The following is a 17,183-nucleotide window of genomic DNA, read 5'->3' as shown; positions in this document are numbered from 1 at the left end:
TGATGATTGGCAAACAGATCTATCTCTGGTTGCCCCCATTTTTGGAAGAATGGCTGCAGTATTTGGTCGTGCAGCTCCCATTCGTGAACTTGTTCTGACTGTCTGCTTAGGATGTCTGCTATCTGATTTTGAACTCCTGGTAGGTGTTCTGCTAGCAGATAGATCTTTTGAGGAATGGCCCATCTCCAAATGTCCTGTGCTAGTTTGGATAGTTGGAGAGAGTGTGTCCCCCCCTGTTTTTGAATATAATACATTGCAGTCATGTTGTCTGTTCTGATCAGGACTGCCTTGCCTGTTATTTGCATTTGGAAAGCTTTTAGTGCTAGAAATACTGCTAATAGCTCTAGGTAGTTGATGTGCAGTTTCTTTTGCTGCACACTCCATTTCCCCTGCACTGTGTATTTGTCCATATGCGCTCCCCATCCGGAGAGCGATGCGTCCGCTGTTATTATCACTTGTGGAATTGGCTCTAGGAACGACCGTCCCTTGGAAATGTTTTCTGTGTTCCACCACTTCAGAGAGCGATACGTCCGGTCGTTTACCAACACCAGATCTGTAATCTGACCTTGAGCCTGATTCCACTGTGTCGCTAGACACTCCTGCAGTGGACGCATTTGTAGCCTGGCATGTGGTATTAGCAGTATGCAGGAGGACATCATGCCTAATAGTTGCATAAACACTCGTGCTGGTAGTGAGTGTTGTGCTTGAAATCTTTGTATTAACCCGACCATTGTCTGTATCCTGATTGGGTTGGGGTATGCTATTGCCTTTTCTGTGTCTATAGTAGCCCCCAGGTATTGCTGAATCTGGTTTGGTTGCAGGTGTGATTTTTTGTAGTTCACCGTAAACCCTAGGTGGTGCAGCAATTGAATTGTCTTCTGTGTGTTGTGAAGACATTCTTCTTTCGACTTGGCTTTTATTAGCCAATCGTCCAAGTATGGGAAGACATGTATTTGTTGTCTTCTTAGGTGTGCTGCCACCACAGCTAGGCATTTTGTGAAAACTCTCGGTGCTGTTGTGACACCGAACGGAAGGACTTTGAACTGATAGTGTTGTCCTTCCAATACAAACCTTAGGTATTTTCTGTGGGCTTTGTGAATTGGGATATGAAAGTAAGCGTCTTTTAGATCCAGTGTAGAAAGAAAGTCCCCTTTCTTCAGTAAAGGGAGTACTTGTTGGAGCGTGACCATGTGGAAATGCTCCGAATTTATGTAAGCATTGAGAGGTCTGAGGTCTAATATTGGTCTTAGGGACCCGTCTTTTTTGGGGATTAGGAAGTATAGAGAGTATACTCCTGTTCCTTGTTGATCTTTTGGGACCTTCTCTATTGCGTGCTTTTGTAGAAGTGCTATTACTTCTTCTCTTAACAATGTCAGATGATCTTGACTCATTGGACGCTGTTTGGGGGGATGTTTGGTGGGGTAGCTGTGAGTTCTAGGCAATAACCATGTTGGATAATTTGTCTCACCCACTTGTCTGATGTGATGTTTTCCCAGACAGGTAGGAACTGTGATATACGTCCCCCGACCGGTGTTATGTGGTCTGGGGGGAGTTCTATGAAGTCACTGCTTTGGGGTTGAGGCGTTGCGGTTGTTATTATTTCCGCGGCCTCTACCCTTGTTGTTGTTACCTCTGTAACTGCCTCTTGAATTACCTCTGGGTGATGTTGGTGTGAAAGAGGTGGATTGCTGATTTGTTCCTGTATTTTTTGAGCCCCCTCTATAGGTGGATCTACGAAAGGAACCTCTTTGTGTTGGCTGTTGCAATGCTCCCATTGACTTAGCCGTTTCTGTATCTTTTTTCATTTTTTCTAAGGTCTCATCTGTGTTTGAACCAAACAGTGTCTTTTGATCAAATGGTTTGTTCAGTAGGGCCGTTTGTACTTCCTGTTTGAATCCTGAGATTCTAAGCCATGCATGTCTCCTTAACATGACACTGGTATTGATAGATCTTGCTGCAGTGTCTGCTGCGTCTAGGGCGCACTTAATGGAAGTATTGGTTATTATTTTACCTTCCTGTATTAACCCTTTCGATGCTGATGACGAGCTGGGCTCGTCATGGTGCACAGTGGTCGTGTGCTGATGACGAGCCCAGCTCGTCATGAGCCCCACCCTCGGGGGAAGCGCTGGCGCTCCCCCCGAGGTTCTCTGATCTTCGTTGTTTTGCTGGGGGCGGCAGCGGAAGACCTTCCGCTGCCGCCCCCCTCCCCCCCATGGGAATCCCTGATGACGTCAGCGCGCACAGCGCGCGCTGACATCATCAGGGATTCCCAGCGCTCGGGAAGCCATCTGCTTCCTGCGCGTCTGGGGAAAAGGTAAGATTGCAGTGTCTGGCGGGGGTTTGGGGCAGCGAAGAGGCATCAGGGGAGAGGAAAGAGTTTTTCCTCTCCCCTGATGTCTCTTTGCAGGGCATTTCTGCCTCACGATCGCGCACAGCGTCGCGATTGTGCGGCGGAAATGCCCCCACTAGCACCAGGGATGTAATTTTAGATTATAGGAAGCGACCCCTTGGGCAAGGGTCGCTTCCAGGCGGGCTGTGATAATGTTTTCGTTTTTCTGCCCCCCCTGGGGGCAAATCGGCCCGTTTTTTCGGCCGTTTTGCCCCCAGGGGGGGCAGAAATTCCCCACTAGCACCAGGGTTGTTTTTTGGAGCCAAGATGGCGGCCATATTTTTTGTTTACGTTTTTCTGTCCCCCCTGGGGGCAAATCGGCCCGTTTTTTTTGCCGTTTTGCCCCCAGGGGGGGACAGAAAATGCCCACTAGCACCAGGGATTTTGTTTTTAGCTTTTAGGAAGCGACCCCTTGGGCAAGGGTTGCTTCCAGGTGGCCTCACACTTAACTTTTTGTTTTTCTGCCCCCCCCTGGGGGCAAATCGGCCTGTTTTTCGGCCGTTTTGCCCCCAGGGGGGGCAGAAATTTCCCACTAGCACCAGGGATATTTGTTGGGGCACTGTGTTTCTTTTGGGAAGCGACCCCTTGGGTAAGGGTCGCTTCCAGGGGGCCATGATTGTGTTTTTTGTTCTTCTGTCCACCCTAGGTGCAAATCGGCCCGTTTTATTTGCCTTTTTGCCCCCGGGTGGGGCAGAAAATACCCACTAGCACCAGGGAATTTATATTTAGTTTTTAGGAAGCGACCCCTTCGGCAAGAAGTACTGCTTGGCTGGCGGTGTGTGTGGAGTCGCACTTGGCTTGCAGTGTGCGTGAAGTGGTGTTTGGCTGGTGGAGTGGCGCTTGGCTGGATGGTGTGCGTGGAGTGGTACTTGGCTGTCTGTGCATGGAGTGCTGCTTGGCTGGCGGTGTGTGTGGAGGTGCGCATGGCTGGATGGTGTGCGTGGAGTGGTACTTGGCTGTCTGTGCACGGAGTGGTGCTTGGCTGGCGGTGTGCGTGGAGTGGCGCTTGGCTTGCAGTGTGCGTGGAGTGGCGCTTGGCTTGCAGTGTGCGTGGAGTGGTGCTTGGCTGGCGGTGTGTGTGGAGTGGCCCTTGGCTGGTGGTCTGCATTGAGTGGTACTTGGCTGTCTGTGCACGGAGTGGTGCTTGGCTGGCGGTGTGTGTGGAGTGGCGTTTGGCTGGATGGTGTGCGTGGAGTGGTACTTGGCTGTCTGTGCACGGAGTGGTGCTTGGCTGGCGGTGTGCGTGGAGTGGTGCTTGGCTGGCGGTGTGCGTGGAGTGGCGCTTGGCTTGCAGTGTGCGTGGAGTGGCGCTTGGCTTGCAGTGTGCGTGGAGTGGCGCTTGGCTTGCAGTGTGCGTGGAGTGGTGCTTGGCTGGCGGTGTGCGTGGAGTGGCGCTTGGCTTGCAGTGTGCGTGGAGTGGCGCTTGGCTTGCAGTGTGCGTGGAGTGGTGCTTGGCTGGCGGTGTGTGTGGAGTGGCCCTTGGCTGTCGGTGTGCGCTGAGTGGTGTTTGGCTGGCGGTGTGCGTGGAGGGGTACTTGGCTATCTACGCACGGAGTGGTGCTTGGCTGGCGGTGTGTGTGGAGTGGCGCTTGGCTGGTGGTGTGTGTGGAGTGGCGCTTGGCTGGTGGTGTGTGTGGAGTGGCGTTTGGCTTGCAGTGTGCGTGGAGTGGTGTTTGGCTGGCGGTGTATGTGGAGTGGCGTTTGGCTGGTGGTGTGCGTTGAGTGGTACTTTGCTGTCTGTGCACGGAGTGGTGCTTGGCTGGCGGTGTGCGTGGAGCGGTGCTTGGCTGGCGGTGAGTGGCGCTTGGCTTGCGGTGTGCGTGGAGTGGTGCTTGGCTGGCGGTGTGTGTGGAGTGGCGTTTGGCTGGATGGTGTGCGTGGAGTGGTACTTGGCTGTCTGTGCATGGAGTGGTGCTTGGCTGGCGGTGTGCGTGGAGTGGTGCTTGGCTGGCGGTGTGCGTGGAGTGGCGCTTGGCTTGCAGTGTGCGTGGAGTGGCGCTTGGCTTGCAGTGTGCGTGGAGTGGCGCTTGGCTTGCAGTGTGCGTGGAGTGGCGCTTGGCTTGCAGTGTGCGTGGAGTGGTGCTTGGCTGGCGGTGTGCGTGGAGTGGCGCTTGGCTTGCAGTGTGCGTGGAGTGGCGCTTGGCTTGCAGTGTGCGTGGAGTGGTGCTTGGCTGGCGGTGTGTGTGGAGTGGCCCTTGGCTGTCGGTGTGCGCTGAGTGGTGTTTGGCTGGCGGTGTGCGTGGAGGGGTACTTGGCTATCTACGCACGGAGTGGTGCTTGGCTGGCGGTGTGTGTGGAGTGGCGCTTGGCTGGTGGTGTGTGTGGAGTGGCGCTTGGCTGGTGGTGTGTGTGGAATGGCGCTTGGCTTGCAGTGTGCGTGGAGTGGTGTTTGGCTGGCGGTGTGTGTGGAGTGGCGTTTGGCTGGTGGTGTGCGTTGAGTGGTACTTTGCTGTCTGTGCACGGAGTGGTGCTTGGCTGGCGGTGTGCGTGGAGCGGTGCTTGGCTGGCGGTGAGTGGCGCTTGGCTTGCGGTGTGCGTGGAGTGGTGCTTGGCTGGCGGTGTGTGTGGAGTAGTACTTGGCTGTCGGTGTGCGCTGAGTGGTGCTTGGCTGGTGGTGTGTGTGGAGTGGTGCTTGGCTGGCGGTGTGTGTGGAGTGGCGCTTGGCTGGTGGTGTGTGTGGAGTGGCGCTTGGCTGGTGGTGTGTGTGGAGTGGCGCTTGGCTGGTGGTGTGTGTGGAGTGGCGCTTGGCTTGCGGTGTGCGTGGAGTGGCGCTTGGCTTGCAGTGTGCGTGGAGTGGCGCTTGGCTTGCAGTGTGCGTGGAGTGGTGCTTGGCTGGCGGTGTGCGCTGAGTGGCCCTTGGCTGGCGGTGTGCGCTGAGTGGTGTTTGGCTGGCGGTGTGCGTGGAGGGGTACTTGGCTATCTACGCACGGAGTGGTGCTTGGCTGGCGGTGTGTGTGGAGTGGCGCTTGGCTGGTGGTGTGTGTGGAGTGGCGCTTGGCTGGTGGTGTGTGTGGAGTGGCGCTTGGCTGGTGGTGTGTGTGGAGTGGCGCTTGGCTTGCAGTGTGCGTGGAGTGGTGTTTGGCTGGCGGTGTGTGTGGAGTGGCGTTTGGCTGGTGGTGTGCGTTGAGTGGTACTTGGCTGTCTGTGCACGGAGTGGTGCTTGGCTGGCAGTGTGCGTGGAGTGGCGCTTGGCTTGCAGTGTGCGTGGAGTGGCGCTTGGCTTGCAGTGTGCGTGGAGTGGCGCTTGGCTTGCAGTGTGCGTGGAGTGGTGCTTGGCTGGCGGTGTGCGTGGAGTGGCGCTTGGCTTGCAGTGTGCGTGGAGTGGCGCTTGGCTTGCAGTGTGCGTGGAGTGGTGCTTGGCTGGCGGTGTGTGTGGAGTGGCCCTTGGCTGTCGGTGTGCGCTGAGTGGTGTTTGGCTGGCGGTGTGCGTGGAGGGGTACTTGGCTATCTACGCACGGAGTGGTGCTTGGCTGGCGGTGTGTGTGGAGTGGCGCTTGGCTGGTGGTGTGTGTGGAGTGGCGCTTGGCTGGTGGTGTGTGTGGAGTGGCGCTTGGCTTGCAGTGTGCGTGGAGTGGTGTTTGGCTGGCGGGGTGTGTGGAGTGGCGTTTGGCTGGTGGTGTGCGTTGAGTGGTACTTTGCTGTCTGTGCACGGAGTGGTGCTTGGCTGGCGGTGTGCGTGGAGCGGTGCTTGGCTGGCGGTGAGTGGCGCTTGGCTTGCGGTGTGCGTGGAGTGGTGCTTGGCTGGCGGTGTGTGTGGAGTGGTACTTGGCTGTCGGTGTGCGCTGAGTGGTGCTTGGCTGGTGGTGTGTGTGGAGTGGCGCTTGGCTGGTGGTGTGTGTGGAGTGGCGCTTGGCTGGTGGTGTGTGTGGAGTGGCGCTTGGCTGGTGGTGTGTGTGGAGTGGCGCTTGGCTGGTGGTGTGTGTGGAGTGGCGCTTGGCTGGTGGTGTGTGTGGAGTGGCGCTTGGCTTGCGGTGTGCGTGGAGTGGCGCTTGGCTTGCAGTGTGCGTGGAGTGGCGCTTGGCTTGCAGTGTGCGTGGAGTGGTACTTTGCTGTCTGTGCACGGAGTGGTACTTGGCTGTCTGTGCACGGAGTGGTGCTTGGCTGGCGGTGTGTGTAGAGTGGCGCTTGGCTGGATGGTGTGCGTGGAGTGGTACTTTGCTGTCTGTGCACGGAGTGGCGCTTGGCTTGCGGTGTGCGTGGAGTGGCGCTTGGCTTGCAGTGTTCGTGGAGTGGTGCTTGGCTGGCGGTGTGCGTGGAGTGGTGCTTGGCTGGCGGTGTGTGTGGAGTGGCGCTTGGCTGGATGGTGTGCATGGAGTGGTACTTTGCTGTCTGTGCACGGAGTGGTACTTGGCTGTCTGTGCACGGAGTGGTGCTTGGCTGGCGGTGTGTGTGCAGTGGTACTTGGCTGTCGGTGTGTGCTGAGTGGTGTTTGGCTGGCGGTGTGCATGGTCTGGTGCTTGGATGGTGGTGTGGGTGGACTGGCGCTCGGCTGGCAGTGTGCGAGTACTAACTTTCTGTTGGTCACTACACACACTGCTAGTTGAGTGACACTCTACCCAGTCCATCATTTTGTGTAGTTGCTGTGGCAGATACGTAAGTGATGGGCCCTTGAATGGCGCTGTCTGCTGGTGTGAGTGTTGTAATGTGATGGGTCCGCGGCTGGCGGTGGGTGGGCCAAAGGCCTGTGACTAAGGCAGTGGGACTTAACTTGTAAAACTTACATGCTACTTTTTTAAAAATTCATTTTTGGCCTGTTCTGCTTTGGGGCACCCACGCAAGTGAGGTATCCTTTTACTCGGGAGAACAAGGGGAACGCTGGGTGGTAGGACATTTTTGCCGGCACGGAGATCCCACGCACGCAAAAAAGTTTGGAAAAGTGATATTTTTACCTAATTTTAAGGTTTGCAAGGAGTTCTGGGTAGGAAAACATTGGGGGACCCACGCATGCCATACCTCCTTGGAAGCCCCCGGGTGTCTACTTTTCAGAAATGTGTGGGTTTGGTAGGTTTCCCTAGATGGCCGTCTAGCACGGTGCCCAAAACCCAGGTAACCCCTCTTGCAAAAGCTGGTGGTATTGAATGTCAGTACCACCAGCTTTTGCAAAAGGGGTTACCTGGGTTTTTGGCCCTGTGCTAGACGGCCATCTAGGGAAACCTACCAAACCCATACATTTCTGAAAAGTAGACACCCGGGGGCTTCCAAGGAGGTATGGCTTGCGTGGATCCTCCAACGTTCCTTTACCCAGAATCCCTTGCAAACCTCAATTTTTGCTGGAAAAATCAGTTTTTTCACACTTTTTATGTGTGGGAAAGCGTGGCGTCACTGGGCTCACACAAATTTCCTCCCACCCAGCGTTCCCCCAGGTCTCCCGATAAAAATGGTACCTCACTTGCGTGGGTAGGCATAGTGGCTGCAACAGGAAACGGTCCAAATCGTACGGTGGAGAAATTACAATAACCAATAGCAACATTACCTTCTTTTTTGGGGGGTAGGATTGAGTTTTTGGACCGGGGCTCGGCGGGAATCTTTGGAAACTACCAAACCCAAACAGTTCTGAAAACTAGACACCCGGGGGAGTCCAGGGAGGTATGGCATGCGTGGGTCCCCCAATGTTTTCCTACCCAGAAATCCCTGCAAACCACAAATTTAGGTTAAAAAAACAGTTTTCCATACATTTTTGCGTGGGATCGCCGTGTCGGCACAAATGTCCTACCACCCTGTGTTCCCCTTGTTCTCCCGAGTAAAATGATACCTCACTTGTGTGGGTGGGCCAAAGGCCTGTGACTAAGGCAGGGGGGCTTAATTTGTTACACTGAAATACTACTTTTTTCAACATTCGTTTTTGGCCTGTTCTGCTTTGGGGCACCCACACAAGTGAGGTATCCTTTTACTCGGGAGAACAAGGGGAGCGCTGGGTGGTAGGACATTTTTGCCGGCACGGTGATTCCACGCAAAAAAGTTTGAAAAAGTGATTATTTTACCTAATTTTAAGGTTTGCAAGGTGTTCTGGGTAGGAAAACGTTCGGGGACCCACGCATGCCATACCTCCCTGGACTCCCCCGGGGGTCTACTTTTCAGAACTGTTTGGGTATTGTACTTTCCAAAGAATACCACCGAGCCCCGGGCCAAAAACTCAGGTGCCCCCCCCCCCCCAAAATCAAGGTTGTTTTGCAATTTGGTATTGTAAATTCACCACCGTACAATTTGAACCATTTCCTTTCGCAGCCACTATGCCTACCCACGCAAGTGAGGTACCATTTTTATCGGGAGACCTGGGGGAACGCTGGGTGGGAGGAAATTTCTGTGAGCCCAGTGACGCCACGCTTTCCCACACAAAAAAAGTGTGAAAAAACTGACTTATTCTGCAAAAATTGAGGTTTGCAAGGGATTCTGGGTAAAGGAACGTTGGAGGATCCACGCAAGCCATACCTCCTTGGAAGCCCCCGGGTGTCTACTTTTCAGAAATGTGTGGGTTTGGTAGGTTTTCCTACATGGCCGTCTCGCACGGGGCCAAAAACCCAGGTAACCCCTCTTTCAAAAGCTGGTGGGATTGACATTCAATACCACCAGCTTTTGCAAAAGGGGTTACCTGGGTTTTTGGCCCCGTGCGAGACGGCCATGTCGGGAAACCTACAAACCCACACATTTCTGAAAAGTAGACACCCGGGGGCTTCCAAGGAGGTATGGCTTGCGTGGATCCTCCAACGTTCCTTTACCCAGAATCCCTTGCAAACCTCAATTTTTGCTGGAAAAATCAGTTTTTTCACACTCTTTATGCGTGGGAAAGCGTGGCGTCACTGGGCTCACACAAATTTCCTCCCACCCAGCGTTCCCCCAGGTCTCCCGATAAAAATGGTACCTCACTTGCGTGGGTAGGCATAGTGGCTGCAACAGGAAATGGTCCAAATCGTACGGTGGAGAAATTACAATAACCAATAGCAACATTACCTTCTTTTTTGGGGGATAGGATTGAGTTTTTGGACCGGGGCTCGGCGGGCATCTTTGGAAACTACCAAACCCAAACAGTTCTGAAAACTAGACACCCGGGGGAGTCCAGGGAGGTATGGCATGCGTGGGTCCCCCAATGTTTTCCTACCCAGAAATCCCTGCAAACCACAAATTTAGGTTAAAAAAACAGTTTTCCATACATTTTTGCGTGGGATCGCCGTGTCGGCACAAATGTCCTACCACCCTGCGTTCCCCTTGTTCTCCCGAGTAAAATGATACCTCACTTGTGTGGGTGGGCCAAAGGCCTGTGACTAAGGCAGGGGGGCTTAATTTGTTACACTGAAATACTACTTTTTTCAACATTCGTTTTTGGCCTGTTCTGCTTTGGGGCACCCACACAAGTGAGGTATCCTTTTACTCGGGAGAACAAGGGGAGCGCTGGGTGGTAGGACATTTTTGCCGGCACGGTGATTCCACGCAAAAAAGTTTGAAAAAGTGATTATTTTACCTAATTTTAAGGTTTGCAAGGTGTTCTGGGTAGGAAAACGTTCGGGGACCCACGCATGCCATACCTCCCTGGACTCCCCCCGGGGTCTACTTTTCAGAACTGTTTGGGTTTTGTACTATCCAAAGAATACCACCGAGCCCCGGGCCAAAAACTCAGGTGCCCCCCCCCCCAAAATCAAGGTTGTTTTGCAATTTGGTATTGTAAATTCACCACCGTACAATTTGAACCATTTCCTTTCGCAGCCACTATGCCTACCCACGCAAGTGAGGTACCATTTTTATCGGGAGACCTGAGGAAACGCTGGGTGGGTGGAAATTTCTAGATCCACGCAGATTCCGGAACTTTCCACCACAGAAATGTGAGGAAAATGCGTTTTTTTTCCAATTTCTTAGCTTTGCAAGGGATTCTGGGTAAGAGAACCTGGGGGTAGGCCGTCGAGTGACCCCATCCTGAATTCCCCTGGGTGTCTACTTTTCAAAAATGTATAGGTTTGCTAGGTTTCCCTAGGTGCCCGCAGAGCTAGGGTTCAAAAACAAAAGGTAGTCTCTTTGCCCAAAACGTGCACAATTTCACTGAAAAATTGAGTTGTGACCACGTTGCGTTTTGCACTGTTTCCTGTCGCAGCCACTATACCTACCGAGGCAAATGAGATACCATTTTTCTCGGGAGACCTGGGGGAACGCTGGGTGGGTAGAAATTTGTTGATCCACGCAGATTCCGGAACTTTCCACCACAGAAATGTGAGGAAAATGCGTTTTTTTTCCAATTTCTTAGCTTTGCAAGGGATTCTGGGTAAGAGAACCTGGGGGTAGGCAGTCGAGTGACCCCATCCTGAATTCCCCTGGGTGTCTACTTTTCAAAAATGTATAGGTTTGCTAGGTTTCCCTAGGTGCCGGCAGAGCTAGGGTTCAAAAACAAAAGGTAGTCTCTTTGCCCAAAACGTGCACAATTTCACTGAAAAATTGAGTTGTGACCACGTTGCGTTTTGCACTGTTTCCTGTCGCAGCCACTATGCCTACCCAGGCAAATGAGATACCATTTTTCTCGGGAGACCTGGGGGAACGCTGGGTGGGTGGAAATTTGTTGATCCACGCAGATTCCGGAACTTTCCACCACAGAAATGTGAGGAAAATGCGTTTTTTTTTCCAATTTCTTAGCTTTGCAAGGGATTCTGGGTAAGAGAACCTGGGGGTAGGCAGTCGAGTGACCCCATCCTGAATTCCCCTGGGTGTCTACTTTTCAAAAATGTATAGGTTTGCTAGGTTTCCCTAGGTGCCGGCAGAGCTAGGGTTCAAAAACAAAAGGTAGTCTCTTTGCCCAAAACGGGCACAATTTCACTGAAAAATTGAGTTGTGACCACGTTGCGTTTTGCACTGTTTCCTGTCGCAGCCACTATGCCTACCCAGGCAAATGAGATACCATTTTTCTCGGGAGACCTGGGGGAACGCTGGGTGGGTGGAAATTTGTTGATCCACGCAGATTCCGGAACTTTCCACCACAGAAATGTGAGGAAAATGCGTTTTTTTTTCCAATTTCTTAGCTTTGCAAGGGATTCTGGGTAAGAGAACCTGGGGGTAGGCAGTCGAGTGACCCCATCCTGAATTCCCCTGGGTGTCTACTTTTCAAAAATGTATAGGTTTGCTAGGTTTCCCTAGGTGCCGGCAGAGCTAGGGTTCAAAAACAAAAGGTAGTCTCTTTGCCCAAAACGTGCACAATTTCACTGAAAAATTGAGTTGTGACCACGTTGCGTTTCGCACTGTTTCCTGTCGCAGCCACTATGCCTACCCAGGCAAATGAGATACCATTTTTCTCGGGAGACCTGGGGGAACGCTGGGTGGGTGGATATTTGTTGATCCACGCAGATTCCGGAACTTTCCACCACAGAAATGTGAGGAAAATGCGTTTTTTTTTCCAATTTCTTAGCTTTGCAAGGGATTCTGGGTAAGAGAACCTGGGGGTAGGCAGTCGAGTGTCCCCATCCTGAATTCCCCTGGGTGTCTACTTTTCAAAAATGTATAGGTTTGCTAGGTTTCCCTAGGTGCCGGCAGAGCTAGGGTTCAAAAACAAAAGGTAGTCTCTTTGCCCAAAACGTGCACAATTTCACTGAAAAATTGAGTTGTGACCACGTTGCGTTTTGCACTGTTTCCTGTCGCAGCCACTATGCCTACCCAGGCAAATGAGATACCATTTTTCTCGGGAGACCTGGGGGAACGCTGGGTGGGTGGAAATTTGTTGATCCACGCAGATTCCGGAACTTTCCACCACAGAAATGTGAGGAAAATGCGTTTTTTTTTCCAGTTTCTTAGCTTTGCAAGGGATTCTGGGTAAGAGAACCTGGGGGTAGGCAGTCGAGTGACCCCATCCTGAATTCCCCTGGGTGTCTACTTTTCAAAAATGTATAGGTTTGCTAGGTTTCCCTAGGTGCCGGCAGAGCTAGGGTTCAAAAACAAAAGGTAGTCTCTTTGCCCAAAATGTGCACAATTTCACTGAAAAATTGAGTTGTGACCACGTTGCGTTTTGCACTGTTTCCTGTCGCAGCCACTATGCCTACCCAGGCAAATGAGATACCATTTTTCTCGGGAGACCTGGGGGAACGCTGGGTGGGTGGAAATTTGTTGATCCACGCAGATTCCGGAACTTTCCACCACAGAAATGTGAGGAAAATGCGTTTTTTTTCCAATTTCTTAGCTTTGCAAGGGATTCTGGGTAAGAGAACCTGGGGGTAGGCAGTCGAGTGACCCCATCCTGAATTCCCCTGGGTGTCTACTTTTCAAAAATGTATAGGTTTGCTAGGTTTCCCTAGGTGCCGGCAGAGCTAGGGTTCAAAAACAAAAGGTAGTCTCTTTGCCCAAAACGTGCACAATTTCACTGAAAAATTGAGTTGTGACCACATTGCGTTTTGCACTGTTTCCTGTCGCAGCCACTATGCCTACCCAGGCAAATGAGATACCATTTTTCTCGGGAGACCTGGGGGAACGCTGGGTGGGTGGGAATTTGTTGATCCACGCAGATTCCGGAACTTTCCACCACAGAAATGTGAGGAAAATGCGTTTTTTTCCAATTTCTTAGCTTTGCAAGGGATTCTGGGTAAGAGAACTTGGGGGTAGGCAGTCGAGTGACCCCATCCTGAATTCCCCTGGGTGTCTACTTTTCAAAAATGTATAGGTTTGCTAGGTTTCCCTAGGTGCTGGCAGAGCTAGGGCTCAAAAACAAAAGGTAGTCTCTTTGTCCAAAGAGCGCAAGATTTCACTGGGAAATTGAGGTGCGACCACGTTGCGTTTTGCGCTGTTTCGTGTCGCAGCCACTATGCCTACCCACGCAAGTGAGGTACCATTGTTTTCGGGAGACCTGGGGGAACACTGGGTGGGTGGAAATTTGTTGATCCAAGCAGATTCCAGAACTTTCCTCCACAGAAATGTGAGGAAAATGTGTTTGTTTTGTCAAATTCGTAGGTTTGCAAGGGATTCTGGGTAACAAGACCTGGTGGTAGGCAGTCAAGTCACCCCATCCTGAATTCCCCTGGGTGTCTACTTTTCAAAAATGTATAGGTTTGCTAGGTTTCCCTAGGTGCCGGCAGAGCTAGGGTGCAAAAACTACAGGTAGGCACTTTGCTAAAAAAGGGTCAATTTGTAACTGCAAAATTTAGGTGTCACCACTTTGCATTTTGCGCCGTTTCCTGTCGCAGGCACAAGGGCGACCCACACAAGTGAGGTACCGTTTTTATCGGGAGACTTGGGGTAATTCAGATTTGTAAATCAACTGTTATTACCAATTGAGCTTTTGCGCATTTCTCCCTTTCAATGAAAGACATTGTGTAAAAAAAAAATAATTTTGAAAAATGACCAATAATTCTCATGCTAGTATGAGTATTCCCAATTTTGAAAATTAGCAATAATATACTGTTTCTGAACTCTATATTTTGTACCCAATTCAGAAATACATAGGTGTCTTTCATACAGATTTTTCCATGTATACATTTTCCAAGACAAAGTGCTCTATACCCAGTAAATGAAAAAATACCATTGCAAGTTGCTGCTCAGTTTTTGGATCTGGGTTCGTCGGGTTCTTGGTGAAACTACAAGTCCTATATATCCCCACAACCAGGAAGGTCTAACGGATGTAACGGTATATTGCTTTCTAAGAGCTGTCAAAACTAGAAAAAGTTATAGGTGAAAACGTTGAGACAAAAGGCTGTTTATTTCAACAAATTTTCAATTATTCCAATATTTAACTGTTAGTTTCTATAAAGAAACCTTCATGGATTTAGACAAATGACCCCTTTCTGAATTCAGAATTTTGTCTACTTTTTGAAAATGTACAGCTTTCTAGGATCCATTATTGCTTTCAAACTCATTTCTACCATTAACTGGAAGGAGGTGGAAAGCTCTAAAAATAGCAAAAATAGGCTATGTCCCAGAAAAATGCCAAAACTGTGTGAAAAATGTCGGTTCTCTGACAAAAGACTGTCATTTCCTAAAAGCTGAGAAAATGGAGATTTCAGCCCCACAAACCCTTTTTTGATAACATTTTCAGGGAAAAACCCAGAGGCTTTCATTTGCAGCCCGTTTTTCCCATTTTTCTGAAAAAAACAAACAAATCACTATATTTTGGTTAATTTCTGGGACCCCTCCAAGGTAATCCACAAACCCTGGGCGCCTTTAGAATCCACATGATGTTGGAAGAAAAGGACGCAAATTTGGCGTGGATAGCTTATGTGGTCAAAAAGTTACAGGGGCCTAAGCGCGCACTACCCCAAATAGCCAAAAAAGGGCTCAGCACAGGAGGGGAAAAGGCCTAGCAGCGAAGGGGTTAACTGATCTGCCTTTTTCTGATGTTCTTTGGGGAGATGTGTGATGAGTTTTTCTAATTCATCGTAATGTGCCCTGTCATAACGTGCGAGTAGTGCCTGTGTATTGGCTATACGCCAGCTATTTGCCGCCTGTGATGCTACTCTTTTGCCTGATGCATCTATTAATTTTGACTCTTTATCAGGTGGAGGAGCCTCTCCTGTAGATAATGAGTTTGCTCTTTTACGAGCGTTTGAGACCACCAGCGAGTCTAGAGGTACATGTCCTTTAATAAATATTGGATCCTTTGTAGCCGCCTTATATTTTTTATCAATTCTTGGGTTTAACACCCTAGCCCTCACTGGGTCTTGGAATATTTCTTCTGTGTGACTGAGAAGACCCTTCAACATAGGAAGAGTACCTGATGTTCTTTGTGCATTAGGTAGCGTTTCTAGCAGGAAATCCTCTATTTGAGGTTCTGTATGTATATCTACTTTATGATATTTTGCTGCCCTATTAATGAGCTGCACAAACCCTGTGTTATCATCAGGTGGTGAAGGCTTTGAGGGATATAGCTCTGGGTCGTTGTCCTCATCTGACCCTACGTCATAATTTTCCCATGGGTCATCCTCATCTGGGATGGTTTCGTCATCCCTTTGAGGTTCTCCCTCCCCTAGATCACTGTCTACATCAGACTGAGGTGTAGATGGTCTTGGTGTGGAAGGTGTAGGAATATTTGGCCTAGTGTGAGGAACAGGAGAAGAGGGTGTGACTTTAGGTCGAGGAGAAGCAGGAGGAGTTATATTTGTCCCCATTGTTCTCTTTTTTGAAGGAAGAGACTTATCTTCTGTCTGTTCATTCTTCCTCTTCTTCGTGACTACTTTGCCAGTTTGTGGATCGATAAACAAGATCTTTTGTTTGGGATCTGTCTGTTGCTCCTGAATCGGTACCGAAATTCCTGGTTCCGAAAGGTGCTTATGTTTTCGATCGTCAGGGTTTGGTGTTTTCGGCACCGAATGTCTACTCGATTCCGACTTCCTGGGTATCGAGTGAATCTTGGACGACGAATCATATTTATGTTTCAACATGGAATGTTTCGATACCGAGCTTTCCCTTGTATGTAGCCTCGGTGCCGAAGTCGATGTCGCCCTTTTCTCGGATCCGACATGGTGGGAGTCCGAGTGTTTCGGTTTCAGTTTCGGTTTCGTTGCCGGGCCCGAGGGCGGGGCGTCGGAAACTTTTTTCTGCGGTTTGACCGGGCCCGAAGGCGGGGTCGTTACCGCACGGGGTCGGTTTTTTGGTAAGGGGACGTCGTCACTCACGGTTTGTTGCTCTATGAGTTCTTCAACCTCCGACTGGTCCCCTTCCGACCCCGACTGGTCCTCTTCTTCCTCAATTTGCTCGTCTCCGAACAGCTCCGGGATCGCCTCCGACTGCATTCTGGAAACCTCGTGTCTTCGAGCTCGACGATTTCTAATCGTTAGCTTGGAGGAGAATGCTGCGCAGGCTTCGCAGTCCCTGGATTCGTGTTCAGGCGATAGACAGAGGTTGCACACCTCGTGTAGGTCCTTGTGTGGAAACTTAGCACCACACGTTGGACATTTTTTGAATGGAGTCTTTTCCATGGACTCCGGGCTTGACTGCGTCGAGAAAGGCCTCCTGTTCGTCGACGTAGATCCAAGTTTTTTCTCTTCTATTTTGAATTTGCAACGCGTCGGAATGGAAGTGAAACGCGTTCGATAACAATACCGTCGAATTGGAAAGGGAATACGCGCCGATAAATCACTTTTTTCTGAAGTTGATCTGGAGCGTCTCGATCCTCATCCGAACCCGATGGCGGAAAAAAACAATCTAAGGATGGAGCCGATGCCCATGCGCACTACCAACCAAGGGAGGAGTCACCAAGATACAAAAGACTCTCCAAGACAAAAACAAAGTGCAATCATCCGAGCCCAACACCAGATGGCGATCTATTCATAATGTACCATCTGCAGCCCATATGCCTCGAACACGATGCTACAATTGGAACATACCATGCCAGGATGCTCAGACTTCAGTCTGCTCTGGAAATCCCATAATCGCATACAGGGGCAGTCAACAGTGCTATGCAGCCATATCAGAGTCAGACTGTGTGCTAACCAAATAGCACCAACATAACATTAGAGAGGGAAAGGTACAGAGAGTAGACACACTTCTAAAGACTTCTATTTGGGTGAAAAGGAATTCTATTTTGATTCTTCCCCTCGGTCAATAACATCGAGGATCCCAATGAAAAAATTGCTGAAATGCAATGCACGTCAGAAAGATCAAATTCTAATGACAAAGGTAATAGTTGTAACCCTACAACACTGGCTGTAAGTCACCTCCATAAAGGCCCATTCAGCTAAAAATGTAGCACTTCAGTTATGCATGACTGAATGAAGGCTCGGCCACATGACGTAAAGAGATAATTGGCGGTTAGTGGCGCTCTCTAGGCGTGAAATAATATGGAAATGACGGAGAAGGTGGAAGGAAGGAAAACAGATTGATTTGATCACGAACCTCGTCCTCG

The 17,183-nt window shown here is 50.5% G+C and overlaps 2 protein-coding genes across 5 annotated transcripts in view; both read right to left on the bottom strand.

Moving 5' to 3' along the window:
- The window catches only part of ATXN1 (ataxin 1), a 1,146,771-nt gene that overhangs the window by 184,185 nt on the left and 945,403 nt on the right, over positions 1–17,183 (bottom strand). The window lies entirely within an intron of this gene.
- Positions 1,811–16,370, bottom strand: LOC147722647 (uncharacterized). Its single transcript, XM_086966875.1, has 2 exons — positions 14,660–16,370; positions 1,811–2,026 (listed from the first exon to the last, which is right to left on the bottom strand). Exons 1-2 carry the CDS (start codon positions 16,255–16,257, stop codon positions 2,008–2,010), a joined length of 1,617 nt encoding a protein of 538 aa, XP_086823001.1. The 5' UTR covers positions 16,258–16,370; the 3' UTR covers positions 1,811–2,007.

This window comes from Lissotriton vulgaris, chromosome 4_1, assembly GCF_964263255.1.
Source record: "Lissotriton vulgaris chromosome 4_1, aLisVul1.2, whole genome shotgun sequence".
NCBI lineage: Eukaryota > Metazoa > Chordata > Amphibia > Caudata > Salamandridae > Lissotriton > Lissotriton vulgaris.
This window is presented reverse-complemented; position numbering and strand designations above follow the sequence as displayed.

Excerpts from the sequence above, each read along its gene's own strand:
- LOC147722647 (XM_086966875.1), bottom strand. The coding sequence starts at position 16,257 with ATGGAAAAGACTCCATTCAAAAAATGTCCAACGTGTGGTGCTAAGTTT.